The sequence below is a fragment of the Chaetura pelagica genome, unplaced genomic scaffold, assembly GCF_000747805.2.
Source record: "Chaetura pelagica isolate M959 unplaced genomic scaffold, ChaPel_1.0 scaffold220, whole genome shotgun sequence".
Taxonomy (NCBI): domain Eukaryota; kingdom Metazoa; phylum Chordata; class Aves; order Apodiformes; family Apodidae; genus Chaetura; species Chaetura pelagica.
Genome location: NW_009951982.1, coordinates 1,040,749 through 1,058,705, shown reverse-complemented (window position 1 = coordinate 1,058,705; position 17,957 = coordinate 1,040,749). Strand labels below are relative to the sequence as shown.

Here is a 17,957-nt window from a genome sequence, read left to right as displayed (position 1 = left end):
AAGAATTGGAATTCTGCTTGCTGCTGGAACTAGTCAGTCTAACAGCCTTTTCATGTTTTCTAACTTACAAAAAGATGGTGACAATGGGAAAAAATAAAGGCTTAACACATCAGAATCTTTATTCCCATATCTTCTCAAGAGCCATTCACTGTTATGGAAACATCATTTAACATTACGATACACACCTTGAGAAGGAAATATCATCATATACAAGAAATCCCCAACAGGGTAATTGTTCTATTTGCACAAGTGTCAGTACTTCAGAAGCCTATATAGAACATATTAATAATCTCTTCCTAATATGAATTTAATTCTAATGACAGTGTTGATTTCCCACTTATTTTAATGTTTAATAGTATTTTAGTACTATTAGCTGCTCCAAACAGTTAACCCAAACAAAGCCTCCAACTAGAATTTGACTTTAGTTCTGTACGAACTGCAAAAAGAAATAAATCTCATACTGTGTCAGGCGAGCTGAGAAATGGGACTGGTATCTTCCAGAGGCAGTTGCAACCAACCTTAGCTGCATTAACACTTTGCCCAAAGGGATGGGTTACCCCCAGACTTCCACCCCATGACTGCATGCCCAGTCTTGATTTCTTTCTAATTCTAATGGTAATGTTCCCTTCCTCAAGCTCTTCTGGAGTTCTTGGGCCAACTCTTCTTTATAAAACCCAAACTATTGCTGAGATTCTTTATAAATATTTCACATCTATAGACACATCTAATGGTTTTCTCAAACACAGAATAATAGAATAATTAGAGTTGGATGGGATTTCAGAAGGTCACAGTTCAACCTGCTGCTTAAAGCAGGGTGAATACTGAATTCACAGAATCATAGAATCATAGAATCTTAGGGGCTGGAAGGGACCTCAAAGATCATCTAGTCCAAGCCCCCTGCCAGAGCAGGGTCACCTAGAGTACATCACACAGGAACTCATCCAGGTGGGTTTTGAATGTCTCCAGTGAGGGAGACTCCACAACCTCCCTGGGCAGTCTGTTCCAGTGCTCTGTCACTCTTACAGTAAAAAAATTTTTTCGGATATTCACCTTGAACCTCCTATGCTCCAATTTACACCCATTACCCCTTGTCCTATCACTGGTCATCACTGAGAAAAGCCTAACTCCGTCCCCCTGACACTCACCCCTTACATATTTGTAAACATTGATGAGGTCACCCCTCAGTCTCCTTTTCTCCAAGCTAAAGAGACCCAGCTCCCTCAGCCTTTCCTCATAAGGGAGATGTTCCACTCCCCTAATCATCTTCGTAGCTCTGCGCTGGACTCTTTCGAGCAGTTCCCTGTCCTTTTTGAACTGAGGGGCCCAGAACTGGACACAATACTCCAGATGTGGCCTCACCAATGCAGAATAGAGGGGGAGGAGAACCTCTCTTGACCTACTAACCACACCCTTTCTAATGCACCCCAGGATGCCATTGGCCTTCTTGGCCACAAGGGCACATTGCTGGCTCATGGTCATCCTCCTGTCTACCAGGACCCCCAGGTCTCTTTCACCTACACTACTCTCCAGCAGTTCAGCCCCCAACCTGTACTGGGACATGGTGTTGTTCTTCCCCAAATGTAAAACTCTGCACTTCCCCTTGTTGAATTTCATCATGTTTCTCCCCGCCCAACTCTCCAACCTATCTAAGTCTCTCTGAATGGCAGCACAGCCTTCTGGTGTGTCAGCCACTCCTCCCAGCTTAGTGTCATCAGCAAACTTGCTGAGGGTACATTCTATACCCTCATCCAGGTCGTTGATGAAGATGTTGAACAACACCGGTCCCAGTACCGACCCCTGTGGGACTCCACTAGTCACACACCTCCAACCAGATTCTGCCCCATTGACTACAACTCTCTGACTCCTTCCTTTCAACCAGTTCCTAATCCACCTCACTTCCTGGTCACCAAACCCATACCTGATCAACTTTTCTACAAGGATGCTGTGGGAGACGGTGTCAAATGCTTTACTGAAATCAAGATAAACCACATCTACCGCTCTACCATCATCTATCCACCTAGTAATTTCCTCATAGAAGGCTATGAGGTTAGTCAAACATGATTTACCCTTGATAAAACCATGTTGACTGCTCTTGATGACCCCCATGTCCTTGATGTGCCTGGAGATAGTGCCAAGAACAAGTTGTTCCATCACCTTTCCAGGGATGGAGGTGAGGCTGACCGGTCTATAGTTACCCGGGTCCTCCTTCTTGCCCTTCTTGTAGACTGGTGTGACATTTGCTATCCTCCAGTCCTCAAGGCACCTCTCCTGTTGTCCACGACTTACTGAAGATGATGGAGAGTGGCCTAGCAATGACCTCCGCCAGCTCCCTCAGCACCCTTGGGTGCATTCCATCTGGACCCATTGATTTATGGATGTCCAGATTACTCAACTGATCCCTAACCCAATCCTCATCTACCATGTCAAACTCTTCCTCTATCTTGACTTCTTCTGGGGCTATATGAATCTGGGGCTCATAGGGAGACCCTGCAGGAGTGAAGACAGAGGCAAAGAAGGCATTCAGCACCTCTGCCTTCTTTATATCCTCTGTCACCAGGGCTCCCACCTCATTCCTCAATGGGCCAATATTGCCTCTATTGCTAGTTTTGCTAGCTATGTATTTGAAAAAGCCCTTTCTATTATCCTTAACCTGACTTGCAAGGTTAAGTTCCAAGGAGGCCTTAGCTTTCCTAATTGCCTCCCTACATCCTCTGACAACAGTCCTATATTCCTCCCACGTGACCAGCCCCTCCTTCCATGATCTGTAGATTTTCCTTTTCCACTTAAGTTTGCCCAGTAGTTCCTTCTTTAACCATGCATACTTCTCCACTTGTCAAGCTTTAACACTGGGCCAGAAATAAATGGTAGATGCTCTCTATTAGCCCCTCTCCCTTTGAAGAAAAAAAAAAAAGGAAAGAGAATATGGGAGAGAGACTTACAGGTTGTAAAATAGACTACACAGCTTTAATGAAACACTAACAATGAAAGATAAAATAATGTATTTTGTACAAATATAGAATCATGGAATCATAGAATCATTAAGGTTGAAAGGGACCTAAAAAAAAAAAAGGAAAGAGAATATGGGAGAGAGACTTACAGGTTGTAAAATAGACTACACAGCTTTAATGAAACACTAACAATGAAAGATAAAATAATGTATTTTGTACAAATATAGAATCATGGAATCATAGAATCATTAAGGTTGAAAGGGACCTTAAAGATCACTGAGTTCCAAGCCCCCTGCCATGAGCAGGGAACACTACCACTAGATCAGGTTGCACAAAACCTCATCCAACCTAGCCTTAAAAACCTCCAGGGATGGGGCATCAACAACCTCCCTGGGCAACCCATTCCAGTTCCTCACCACCCCTATAGTGAAGAATTCCTTCCTAGAAGAACAAAACCAATATCATGCTTGCCCCACAATAACGCTCACATCACCACTAAGGCTGTGGGGCAATCTTGGGATAATACTGGACTCCTGGACTCAGCAGTAAATGAGTATTGGATTCAGGAACACCCAGAGTGGGATCAAAGATAGAAGAACAGATGCGTTTCTCTAAGACACCAGCCATGGACAAAGTGCAGAGTTGCAGGTTAACTTAAAACTTGGGCTGCATTTAAAATCTTTCTATTCATGGCATAGGCTGAAACTATGCACACAGACAGACACAAGACAACACAACACCCAAAAAACCCATCCAAAATACCCAGATCACACAAATTGTTAGAAAGGGGGCAGACTGTTCTGTATATGTATGCAGACTTTTTTTCGCACCTTTTCCTCATGTTCATGATAGTGATTACTGACCAGAGTCAGATCGCAAATCTGCCTTGGCCAGTATGGCATTACTTGTGGACTACTGAAGTCAGAACTCCATAGAGACTCATAGAAAGACTTAATAGAATCCTAGAATAATCAAGGTCGGAAAAGACCTTCAAGATCATCAAGTCCAACCCTCTGCCCTACAACCTCTAACGACTAAACCGTCTCCTGAAACACCACTTCCACCAGTTTTTTGAACACCTTCAGGGACAGTGCCTCCACCACCTCCCTGGGCAGCCTGTTCCAATGCCTGACCACTCTTTTTTGTGAAGAAATTTTTCCTAAATATCTAATATGAACCTCTCCTGGTGCAACTTAACCTCATTTTGTCCTGTCCTTCCACTAGTGACTAGGGAGAAGAGGCCAAACCCACCTTACTACAACCTCCTTTCAGGTAGTTATAGGTCTCCCCTCAGCCCCCTCCAGGCTGAATAGCCCCAGTTCCATCAGCCTCTCATAAGACCTGTCACATGTCACATCTGGGGATGATGTGTCACTGAATGTACCACTGGTCTGAAACTTATTTCTTGCTGCCAGGCATCTGTGTTACGTAAGTCACACCATAGTGAGAGTCTTACCCAGAAATCAAGGACAAAATGACATCGTGTCTGAACTGCATTCTCAAATTAAATAATGAAACTTGAATAATTTAAAACTAGTATTTATGAATAGTACTATTAAAATATTAATTATAAAATTTGTTTGAGGTTTTAAACTCAAAAATACATGCAAAAAGTATCTTTTGGCTGGTAAAATACTGTCTTCATAGGTACAGTGATACTTAAACGCACAAACTCACAAAACTCATAAATAAATACTCTCTTCTGCAAGATTTTTGGGTGGATATTTTTTGTGTGTTCCTTATCCTATGCCTGGTGCTTTTAGGTGCTGCTTTGTTATAAATAGGAATTCTCCTATTCATCATTTTCTATAGTTCTAATTTAAGAATTTATTACGCAGCCAGGGAACAAAAATCAATAACACCTGACCTGCAAGACCCAGATATTATGTGCAGCAAATTGCTGAAGTGAGCATTTTTTCCATAACTTAAGGATTTAACTTTGAAAATAAGTTTTAAAATGTTCATCCAAACCAGTCACGATTACTTATGAATAATGGATGCACCAGAAGAAAACAGGTCTGATTGCAAAGCAATTTTTCACAGGAAAAAAGATCATAAAATTAGTTAGATAATGCACCTATACTAGAGGAATCTTTCCAGTTCTCCTCTCAGGAGGCAGAAATACCTGTACCAACTTGGCTGAGTCACTGAGCTGGATGGTGCTATCTTGTGATGCTGCCATCTGTGTGGCAATTAATCTATCACAGAACCATCAAATCAGTACCTTTCAGAAAAACTTATGAACCCAAAAAAGAATGCACATTGCTCCAAGTCCACTTCCTCAAGTTCTTCACTCTACAGAATTTCTCTCTCTACAAGTAGTTTAGTATATAGGAATAGCAGCTCACTCTTGCCAAGCCTTCCGACTTACATTCACCATTGCTTCAGCTTCTGGCCATCAAATGCATGCCAACAAACAGGAGAGATTCACCATACAATAGAGATTTCTATGTGTAAAATGTTGCACATTGCATCTTGAATTATCATCTTATATTTCTACATTCCAAAAACAAGAGAGCTTGCTAATAACTTTTATGATTCATAAACACTGGCAGAATAAAAGCTGGATAAATTCTCCATTTATCAGCTAACTCTAACACGGAAATTATCAAATAAACCTGTAAATGTTGATGGATTTTAGAAATAGATTTCTCTGAGGTGCTGTGAAATGCTGACAGAACCATAAATGTTCACAAGCAAAACATAGCCTGTTAAAAGACTATAAAGATGTAATGTGTCTGCTTTCAGCAGAATTATGGATTTGACTAAAATCACCCTGCTAAATACTTACCATAGTCGTTATCATAAAAAATGATGAATTTCTGCCAGGCATATTCTGTGACCACCCTCAAGATGACATCATTTAAATAGACAGGGGGGCGGACGGAGAGTGTGTAGTCATCATTGCGGTTGCTCCTGGTGAGCCCACAGCCGCTCCTCGGCGTTCCTGCCGTTGAGCGTTGGATGAAGAGATGAGGGATGTGCATGGCATCTGCCAGCGACTGCAGGGATCCTGCTGACGTGCAGCCAATGGAGCTGACAAGGGCCAGGATGCCTTGGTTCATCAGGTCACAGGCTGTAAGAAAACACAGCAGTATTTGAGGTGACAGTGGTTCAGTGCATAAGGACCATTTTGCTGTGTAAATGCAGACACTGGGCACTGAAATACAACAGGTTCAATCAAGCAAAATGTGGATAAAATTTCTGACCTAAAATTCATTAAAATCATGAGGCTTATCTATTCACTTTGAGATATCTTGTGGTGAAAGCTGGAAGACTGCCCTGTCCACCTTTCCCAGAAATTAATAATCCCTTGAAAATGAGACCCATGCCTGGGCCTTCTAAGGAACATTAAGAACTGATTCCAGCTACCAAATTAACATGACCACCCAAGGAGACAAGCACTCTTCAAAGTCTAGCACAACGTCTCCATGAATAGGATCTTCACATTATACAAAAATAACTTGATGAAATAACAGCTCAGGCTTGCTGTAAACTTTTAAAGACAACTGAATATTATTTGGTACATTTACTTGTCCAAGCAAAACCTGAGTTGCTCTTGAGTTTCAAGAGATATATTCAATAATTTCATGTATCTTATTTTTAAACAATCAAAACAAAATTGAAAAGAAGAAAAAAACCCCATCACCAAAAGCTAGCGTTATAAATAGCAAAATGTTTTCAAAATTCACTGAACAGTTTATACACATTTATTCTCCTCACTTCTGTAAGAAAGGCATGGAGTTGTTTATGCAAAAATTAACTTATTGTAATTAATGGTCCTATTAATGAGGGCTGAGTTACAGCTGATGGTCTCAAGTACAATACTGACAACATTCACATTCATACCCAAGGTGTTTATCATTATTAATTTTAATGCAGCCAATAAATATAAAAATAATTAATAATGATTGTGTCTAATTTTTAAGGATTACCCTGTGAAATAAGGCAGACTCAAGTGTTTATATTGGGTTTCTAACAGGCTAGAGAGCTTGAATGAAGAAACAACACAGACTTGTAAGCACAATTCCCCAGAGTACACCCAAGGCTAAATTTTGAAATACTCAATTTGCCACTTGTAAAGATACATGTGCATTTACTCATGTAAATTAGGTAACGGGACGGTAAAGCATAATACATAATTACATATATCTGATACTAAACTGTGCAATTACTTATTTTGCAGGAATATTCTGCACACACAACAGGCACAGGCAAAGACAAGAAACCCACACATGAGAATACAGTCGCCTAAAAATACAAAAACATATTTGAGTGCCAGACCTGTTATCTCATATCATATGGCTCTTAGTCACAGTGAGAAATGTTTTAATTCACGAACACTTATTTGCAGAGTGAGGAATAGAGTTCTACATTTAGGCCCATGTGGAGATTGACTTTACAGCCATAGGACAGCACAAGAGGTCAAGAATACAAGGAACTATCTTCTCATAAAAGCAGTGTGTTAATCTCATTAAGATACAGAGATCTGGCATGTGCCACAGTGGATTCTCGGGGCGTACTGATGCTGCTGAGGAATTCCAATGGGAATTTTTCAGAATTCATGCAGATAAACTTGGAACGGGAAGTGACCCCACAGAAAGGCTGGAAAGAATTTTTGCTTAGGACAAAGTGATCCCTCTGTATATGCTCTAAATATAGCTCAGCTTTTAGGCCCGATTCTGTTCTTCATCTTAAAGGTAATACATTTTTAATAACCACAAGCATCCTTTTTCAAAAAAGCACTGAGTATCATTGGTAATTGGACAGAAAGATTATCAGCATCTCACAAGTTTCTAATATTCAGAACATTTCAAAACAATCTTGTTAGCTATTCATCTTCTAAGCTTCTTGTTACATTCTTCATAATCACTTTCAACAAATAAAAAGCTTGGCAAGTTATCTTTTTTTGGGAGATGCTGAATCTCTTTCCTGGCATGGTTCTCCTGCACCAAGAATGTAATAACTAGGTTGCATATCCCAGTGACAATGCTACTGCTTGAGAAACAAGTTATTTTTATTGATATATTTATCTACCTATCAATAAATACCTATAGCTATCTATATATCAATAACTATCTTTATGGCTAGATACTGATAGACGAATAAAATTGCTATCAGATCTTGCAAGAGTCTCCTTTTAGTTCAATTAAAATTTAAGTCTACATAGTTCTGAAGCCACCTATTCAAATATGTAGTATGACCCTCCAGTCTCTCAAACATTACTTTTAAAAATATAGCAGTCAAACTACCTTAGAAACAATTCTTGAAAATGTCTAACTTTCCCAGCACACTTTGAAACTGACAATAACCTGTACACTCCCTGTAATGCCATGAAATGGGAAACATGTTTTTTTGTGAAAATTGTTACTGAAACCTGACTGGGAAGAAAACAGAATGGAACATTTAGCTCCACAGGACCGAATGCTAATACATGCAAACAAACTGAATAAAGGATTAAAATCTTCTCTCCTGACACTGCACCACATTTGTTACAATAGCCCCGGGACTGAAGTTGCCTGTGTGGCCCTTTCTTCCATAATATGCTTATGAGAATTGTTTGTGCTGGATTGGGGCAATATGCACTTCATTATGCTCTCAAATGTACCTTATTTCTCTGCACTTAGGATACTATTTAATATACAGAGAGTTAGCTGCTGAAGAAAGGACTGTTATCTCAGAGGTAGGCTTTTCTAGAAAATCAGTGCATGAGTCACAGAGTTCACCTTTGAGTCAGTCTGACTGGATTATTCTTTGAACAGAAATATAATTTCTACAATACATGTGCATACAAAATGCATACAAAAAGCCTATGTGATACATCAAGCTATCATGTACAATAATCATAAATTCCTTAGCTAAGAGGAACTTCTGCTGGCTCCAGTGGAAGAACTGATTGGTAAAAAGCCTAAGACTGAGTTCTGTATGTTTTCTTAATCCTTTTTCCCCTTCACAAACAAAAGCTTATTAAATCCTTTTCCTAGTGATCCAAATCTTTCCACTATATCTTATCAATTGACTAAAAGCTGTATTTCAAACATATTTGAAATCCTGGTTGCATTCCCTTCCTGAGCCCGAAATATCCAAGTTATATTTGATCCCAGCTGCAAAAAAAATTCCACATGCTCACATACCTATACAAACTCACACATATATATATATACACACACACAAAAATATACACACACACTTAAATGCTATCTTTCCATTCAAAACTCTGTTACAGTTTAATTTACTATTATCTCCTTAGAGATTTTATTTCCAATCTGGTACTTAGTCAACTGCCAATATGATCAAGGAATATTAGTTCACTATCAACAAGATAACGATAAATATTGTTGTCTCTTAAGATCTCAGTGAGGACAGTAGAAATGTCAAATTCAAATGGACTTCTACACAGCTCCATTGCAAGTTATCAAAGAAGGAACAGAAAATTAATAAGGGATTATAAGACAGTATTGTTCCATACCATAAGTTATGTTTAAACACAAATTGTCCAGAAAGTAATTAGCCCTCATAACTACTGGATAGCAGATGCTATTAAAAACTGGATCTTTACCAGCTAAAGAAATAAAACATCACAGAATTTTACACAGTGCGTAGAGAGAATATCAAGAATGTCTATGAAATAATTTAAAATGTTCTCCACTGTAGATATGCATAGCATACACTGGCATGCACCAACCATTACATTTAACTCTTCAGCTTGTCTTGTTATTCTCAGAATGCTATTACTGAATTTCCAATGCAGGTGGGCTGATCGCCAGTAACATAAAGTGATCTTTGGGAGTAAATTCTCTTCTTAATGTGGCACTGTATCTTAAAAAGCAACACTAGTTTTGTGTTCAATATGCTACTTTTTGAAATAAAGAGCATAGCCAATGCAATTTGAAATAAATAATTTACATCTAGGCTATCAGCTTCTACAAACACTTCCAGCAAAGCAGAATTTAAACAGCTATGGTTATGGATGTATTCTCTGTGAAACTGAAACAATGGTAGGTCCTTAAATAACTACTTGTTGCTTTATTTTAGAAAGAAAACCAACCAACCAAAAACAAAACAGAGAAACTGCCAACCTATAAATAAGAGCAAGTTTAAAAACAGATGCAGAAGTAAATAAGAAGCATGCAAAAAAACCAAGGACTACTGAGATTTAATTACTGCTAGAAATGTGATAATTTTCTTACCTATTTCTCCTTGAAAATAAATAATAACAATTCACCCTCATATACCACAAATTGACAATCCAAATTGGAAAAACAATAGCATAAGATCTCTGGAGGCTTCAGGAACAGTCTAATTTTGCTCCCATTTAAATTGCTGATCAAAGTCAGACCAACACTCAATTTTTATTTATTTATGCTTTATAAGCCAAAAACTGTGTATAAAGAGTGACTAGTATCTTTATAAATAATCAGAGATGTATTCTAGAGTCCTTTTAATTTCCTGGAATTTAGAAACTACTAGGCTTCTTACAGAACAGTAGTGCTGTTTGACTGAGTACATGCTGAGTGAAAAGAAATCAGATATAACCACTATTCCCAGATTCCTGGTCCCACGGGGCCTGTCTTGGACACCCCAGTGTCCTTCCCCTGGATGTCATTTTCAAAGCTGGCAACATTTCAGTCTCACTGCTCCTGGATGTTTTCCACATGTTACCCACATGGAGTAATGCCTCAAAGCTATTTCGCTCAGTGTGAAGCTGGGGGAGTGGGGACAAGGGAGGGAACCGATATCTCTGTCTTGGGATAGAGACTGAGGAGTTACAAACAGGGTTTTTGCCTGGTGCATCTGCTCTATGTTTTAGAAGTGCTCTGGGGACTCTGAAACCAGGAGGACTCCATACAATTGGGCCAAATTATCTTTCCCTTGATTTCTGCAGAAGGTGAGCAGCCTTTCCACAAGAACATTTTTTTTTTTTTAATCTTCTTACTCTCTCTTGGAGCCTGTATGATTCAGGCCCAGAGAGATGACCGATTCCCTGACAAGATACTCAGATTCATTTCAACAAAACAGCTCAGAATCTTCAATGCAGTCAGAGGTCAAGGAGAAAAATCTAGTCAATAGAAACCTCAGGTTTTCCCCATACATTCACCAGGAAAAGAGTATTTATGATTTATTAATGCATTCTGGAAATTTTTTATCTCTTCCATCACACTATATGTACCAATCCACATTCAAATCAGGATAAACACCTGATTCAAGGGCCAAACACATCAACAGGTGACCTGGGCACCTACAAATGGGTAACAGGTAATTAGAACTTCTACATAGCTTTGAAAATATAATTTATTATTTCTTTCTTACTTTGAGAATAATATGGTCCTGGCTGCTTCTCAAACCTTTCTTAGTTTCAGGGTGCTGATAAAGACTGAGGGATCATAGCATGCAAATTCCCTGTTGCAAAGCTTACGGTCTAAGGTTAAAGTCTGGATTTCTTCCACTGAGGTGTTCTGCTCCCTCCTCCTCAACTGGGCACACAAACCACAATGCAACTTTTTTAGTCTTTGTCACCTTTAAACACCAGTCCCAAAACATTAATTAATTGCAGCAAGGTTATGTATAGAAAAAAAAACCACAAAAAAACCCAAACAACAACATAAAAACTAATAAGAAGCTTAAACTACAGTTCTTTTTGCTTGGTGTTGATAATCTCAGATGTTAGAAGTAAGGATAAAATGTGATTATGAAACCCATGATCCAGTGAGCCTGGCCTCATATTTTCAATAAGGCTTTTTAGTCACTTTTGAGTAGCAATTCTGTTCTTGCAAATAATTTTTCCTTCATAACACAATGGCTCATCCCAGGCTTAGAATGGAATTATTTCAAGATGAGTGACAGCACATTTTTAATACATCCTTGGGGGGGGGGGGGGGAGGGGGGCAGAATATTTTTACTAGATTTTAAAGAATATTCTCCTCTGCAGTGCAGATGAGTATATCCTGCTCCTTTGCTTGATAAGGTTATAGAAAGTCACTTCATTTACATATTTTCTGTAAACATTAGCCAATCTCCCCCTCCCCTCCACTACATTATACAAAACTCAGACTGCTAACAGTTTTCAAAATTCACTTGTAATTAACCTTAAAGGGATTTTAGTTTGTCCTCATTGCAAAAGAAACTTGTGTTTGAGTCTTAACAGCTGTGCCTCCTAAGCCTTGGGATTTGTTTGGGAAAAATAATCCAAACTTCTGATTTCTAAGCTTAAAAAATATTACCAGAGAGTGTATTTGCATCTCTGTTGCACAAAATGCCACAACCAATTTTGGATGTTTTTACTGAAAAGCATTTTGTGACAGTCTTTTCTGGGTCAGATTTCTTCCTGTGTACAGGGTTTGCAGATTTTCGTAATGTTAAATTCATCACATTAAAGTTTAATAATACATCTGACCCTTGAAAAACTAAACTAGAGGTCTCAAGTTTGTAATGAGGCAAAATTTATACACAAAAGGTATTGTGACATCATCTCTTGCACAGTGAAATTGGAGAGCTCGAAAGAAGCTCAGCTTGCAAAGGCTACCAGATGGAAGGCTCTGCAAGTTATCTTTTTGGACAAAAATCCAGATTTTTCTTTTTCCTGAAAGTCAACCTGCAGCTCTTCTGTTCAATTCTACAGAGGTACACAAAGGGCACATGTCTTGCCAACATATCACACCAGGCAAAGAAAGAGTCATACAACTTCTCATATTTTTCAAATCTGATTTCAGCTGGTATTCAACAAGTATTGCACCCAGGCTTTGTCCCAGAGTAGTGACACCGGCTCCTAACCCTTCAAGAAGCCTGAACTGCTTTGAAAAACATTTAAAACCCCCAACATTTTAGGCAAGTTATACAGCCACAAATCTTCAGCTGAAAACCAGCTCTAGTTGCCATCTACTCTGGCACGTGAACATACTCCCAAAAACCTGCCACAGCTTTTCAGCACGCCTATGGTTGAGAGGTAAAAACAGGCTGTAGAGCGGAGAGGTCTGGAAAGAGGAGATCGTGCCAGCCAGCACTGTCATAGAAAGGTTTGATACGAGTACTAATGGTGAAGAAGGGTGGAGAAAGAAAGAGGTTAAATCAATGAAAGTGAGCCAGTGGCATTGGAGAAGGGCTTAGAGATGCATCATAAAAGTTACCTCTAGAATCCTGGAATCACAACAGGGATGTCTATCTGCAAAGTTAATGTAGCCCATTGGAAAATAAGGCATGCAAGGAAATCCAGGCCTAGATTCCAAGAATTACTCAAAAATCCTCCCTTTTCTTCATCCTGATCCTTCAAATTAAAACTTCTTATTTCATATTTAACCACTGATCAATTACACTTGATTACCTATTTAATGATGAAGCACCTATTACTTTAGTCGCCTGTACAACTTCCTCCATCCCTTACTTTCTTCATCTTCACCCTTGCATTGTTGCTGAATCTTTTAATTTTCCTAACCAGCACTGTTTGAGAAGTTATTAAGCAGCACATAGCGTCTGACACCCTGTGTAATAGCTAGCTTGCCTGCTGCAGAGCAGACAATTGCTGCATAGCACCAATTACATGGAAACAAAAGAGCTGAGTCTTAATGCAGCTTAATACAAAAATAAAGGCAATATCAAAAGACAACATCCTGATAGAATCAAAGGGATTTACTCTGTTCTCTGAAAGTCTGTGTAGAAGTGCTAGGGAGAAAAACAAAATAAAAAAATCAACAATAAAACCTGTTTAAACCTTGACATTAACAATTATCATTTTATGGACCTGCTCAAAACAAGCCAGGGTGACATTCTTGCTAAAAGAATAAAACAAGGAACTTGATGCCATTTGACAAAAAATTATGCTTTCCTTGTCAACTACTGGTCACATTGTCAGGCAATTCTCCCAGCCTTTCTATCTCAGATCTAAATCTACCTTCCTACCTGCTTTTTGTTCCTCTGAGCGCTGCAGAATGCTTTTCAACCTCTCACTGCCTATTCTCCCTCTTTCCTTAGAATCTGCTCCAGCCAGACAAAGCAACTTACTTTCCCTCTTCATGTTTCCTCCTCCATCTCTTCCATCTCTTCTTTTTTAAAAAATTCCCCCCTGCCCCCACTTCATCCCATCTCCAATGTCAAGAAACAACAAGGTCTAGAGGACTTGGCACTGGACTGAGAAACTGATGGGTCATATCCTGGTCCCACCTCTGCCATTATTTTGTGGCATGACTAATTTTGGATGAGTAATCTGATTCCTCTTACGCTTTGGTGATTATGACACTTTGACATCTTTGTAAAACACTTTTGCGTGATCTAAATACAGAGGATTAAATTTGTGTTCCCCAAAACCATTTTTCCAAGGTTAGAAAATCCATGTCTTAGCATAATTCACATTCCCAGAAAGTTCTGTTACATCCTCTCTCTTTCCTGAATGCTCATGTTTCACAGCTCCCAGTTCTTGCCCAAACTATTAGTATGGAAACAACAGGCTCTGCTGGAGAGATTAGATGCAGTGCAAAGCACAATACCACAACCTAGTCCAGGGAAGACAAAAGAACACACAGCTGGTAGTATTAGTTTAATTGGAAGCCCTACAATTGGAAGAGCTGCCTGTGCTGCCCTGGATGAGCTTGGCATTCTCCCAAGTGCAGATATTACTGAACAGTACCACTCAGAATAAGACTATCTCCCAAAGGAAAAGAAATCTGTGAATAGCAATCTGGGAGGGCGTTCCCCTTAGAGTGCAAACAGCACTCAGGGAATGTTCTGTTTAGGGGACAGTAGAGCAACCTTTTTTTTTTTTTTTTTTTTAATGTGGCATTGCAGGGTATTTTCATAAGCCAAAAAAAGGCACATTTAATTCTTTTGTTTTGTTTTAAATAAAAGGAAAGAAAATAGAGGCGATTCCACTAGACAAGTGAATCGGACAGAGCAATTTGAAGAGCAGACAATACTAAGGCCAGATCTTGCATTCACCATGAAAGAGGAAAACTGACTCTGCATCAGGATAAAAGTGCTTTGTATGGGAGCAAAAAGAAAGCAAGGAAGACAGTACATCAGCTGCAAAAAATACATGGGTGTAAAAAAACTGAGAAGTCTTTAGGAGTTTAGAACATCAGTTCCGTTAGCAGCTTAACCACTCAAGAAAACCCTAGACGAGTCAAAACTACCATCACCATTATTGCTTGCTAAAAACAGACATTGTGCTTATTTTGCTGACTGACACACAGAATAACAATCACAGTAAAAATGAAAATATCAACTACCTTTTATATAACACTTTTTTATTTGTAGCCCTGAAAATGCTTTGCAAAGAAGCCCAGCATCTTCATCTGTATTTCACAGAAGAAAAAAACACAGAAATGCCAAGGGGCATTTGCACAAGGTCAGAAAGCAGAGTATGGAAATTTTTTTCCATGCCAAGCTAAAACATGCACAGAGACTGAAAATTAAGTCTTTTGTTGCAGCTTTTCATTGTTTCTTTTGCACATTAGCATGCCATTGAAAAGGTTTTATGTTCTGAGCCAAATATAACTAAGCTTTATGAAGAGGCAAGATTTGAAAGACAAGGTGATATGGCCCACAACAAGAGGATTAAGTGACAATGAGTTCCAGGTGCAAAGTGACTCCAGAGGAAAAGCACTGTTGATTATGAGGGATGGGGCACGTGTGCCACAATATTGAGACACAAGCATGTAAACTATGGGGAGTGAATGAGGTACATGAGCTGTAGGTGGGAGACAAAGTCTTGGCAGACAATACAAAATGCCAGCAGACACGCGGAATGTATTATAAGTATTCAACAAAGTACTAACCCTTTCACAAGGGAAATTACAAATACAGTGTTCAATTGAAGGGAAAATTTAAGTTATTGAGGTAGAAGTGGGAATCCATGCACAGAAAATTCAACTCCTAGGAAATAAACACTCATGATTATGTATTCTGGAGAAAAGCATACACTTGTATCAGACCAGGTATCTGATACCAGCAACGGAGGAATCCAGTATTTTGGTTCTTATTACTTACAAACATCCTCAACATGATTTCATATCTGACATGCAGCGTGATTGGTCCTAATAACCTTAGATAAGCTACAAACTCACTAACAAACACAGAAGATGAAGACATGAAGAACACATTTTAAAAGGGTTGAAAGTGCAATGTTTATAAAGTGAATACATGAATTCAGAAATGTTAGAACAGTACTAGTGGGAGGCATGAGAACAGCAAAAATGAGAACCACAGGTTTTCTCAAGGAGCAACAATAAAGGAGTATGAAGAGTAAAGGGAAGTAATCACAGTTTTGAGGCCACAGAGAAGCATGTTAAACGTTAGCCAGTAAGCCATGACGCCATGAGATTTGCTGTTGGGAAGTAATAAATCCATTTAGACATCAAGGAGGAAGATGTGGATTGCTGCAATCTGTGAATAATGCAAGATGGCAGAAGATACAGCAAGGAGGCCAGTGACAGTGATACTGTAACAGCTGAAGTGGTAGATGGCCAATACAGTGACAAATGTGTCAGCTAAAAGGGCACTGAGGAAAAATCAACTGGTGCATATTATAGACAAAGCAGCAGCAGGACTTGGCAGCAGCCTCAGCATGTGAAAAGAGGAAGAGAGAAGACAAAACATGACTTAGTCTGAGAGTCTATTTTTGCTCTCTTACTCCAGGAATAATAATGGTGCAGCGTTCCTTAGATGCCAGTTGCAACCTTTTACTGAGATTACTTTGACTTAAATGGTTGCAAGTGATGTCAGGAAAAGAAGGCAGTGCAGCTTTTCTTTTCCCTTGACTTTTCCAATGTCACAGAAAAAGAAATGGGCATAACTCTAAAATAGAAAATATTCATTTTCAATAGGGGACATTTGGGTAACAATGAACGCTTAGCCTTAACTGGAAGCAGTAGTTGTTCTAAACCACACTCACCATGGTGAAACTGCGTTGCCAGGAGATTTAAAACCCATTTCTGACAATGAAAAGACACATCCAACAACAGACATACAACTATCAGTAATTAATTGACACAAATCATATTTGGAAACCCTTTGCCTGTAAGTAGCATTTGAGAATGATGTCTCTCCCTGACAACCACAAAACCATGAGGGGAAGAAATAACAAGTGATCTCAGCTTCCATAACTGGAGACTAACCAATTCTCCACAGTCTCTATAGCACAAGGTGGCAGTACCACGTGCAGGAACACCACATGGAGTGAAGAAGAGTCTACTAGCTTGCTTTTCCCTCAAAGGGAAGTTACAATTTTCTTACTAGCTCTCTTAAAAACTTTTGATTCATTTGGATCTAAGCACTAGCACGCACTGCATTACTTCGGGTACCAGCAACTCTATTGCTTCATTTCCATCTACAATCCCATGGGTGCAGCATTTGATGTAGTGACTGACGTGATTTTCTCCCCTTTCTCCCACTCTTCCATGAAACACACTGCCATAATAACTCTGTACAATGAGAGTATTGACTCCTGTACAGGATTCTGCCTTCTTGACACATTTACTCATTTTGCTTTGCTATTACCTCATGAGTGTCAAGTGAGTTGGTCTGTCACTATTGAATGTGAATGAGAGTGGAACCAGGCTTATTGAGTATATTGAGAGCTCCTGGTTGTGGTTTGCAAATAGTGTCTTTCCCTTCATTTTGCTTTTTCTACACAACATCACAGTGAAGACCCAAATACAGTGAAATTTACTTCAGATTTCAAAGGCCTCTGGGGCAGCACACCTATGTGTTTAGCTCCAGTACTGAGCTCTGCACCCATAAGGAAAAAAGACTCACCATCATTTAGCTTGCATAGCTTGAAGGGATGTCTTGAAACTGGCACTGAACCAGACTACTACATACCCCTGTCTGACCTGCTGTTCAACAGACATCATGCTGTAGGAGAGCAAAGTGGAAAAAAGATAAAAGAACTGACATAAAAATAATTTTCATTCAGGCATGTCCAATGCTTATGAGAGCAAGGAGGTATAGTTATTCCCATTTTACCACAATATTTGAAGTAAATAACAGATTAAGTGGCACATTGATCTGGAGTTACAAAAC

At 39.2% G+C, this 17,957-nt stretch overlaps 1 protein-coding gene across 2 annotated transcripts in view; it reads right to left on the bottom strand.

The window, feature by feature from the left end:
- The window catches only part of GRID2 (glutamate receptor, ionotropic, delta 2), a 716,811-nt gene that overhangs the window by 287,125 nt on the left and 411,729 nt on the right, over positions 1-17,957 (bottom strand). Inside the window, exon 3 of one of the 2 annotated variants that reach the window (XM_010001338.1) lies at positions 5,740-6,024. The exons of the other annotated variant lie outside the window; for it this stretch is intronic. Within the exon in view, the coding sequence (XP_009999640.1) occupies positions 5,740-6,024 (285 nt within the window). The remainder of the gene's footprint in view (positions 1-5,739; positions 6,025-17,957) is intronic. 2 annotated transcript variants of the gene reach the window in all.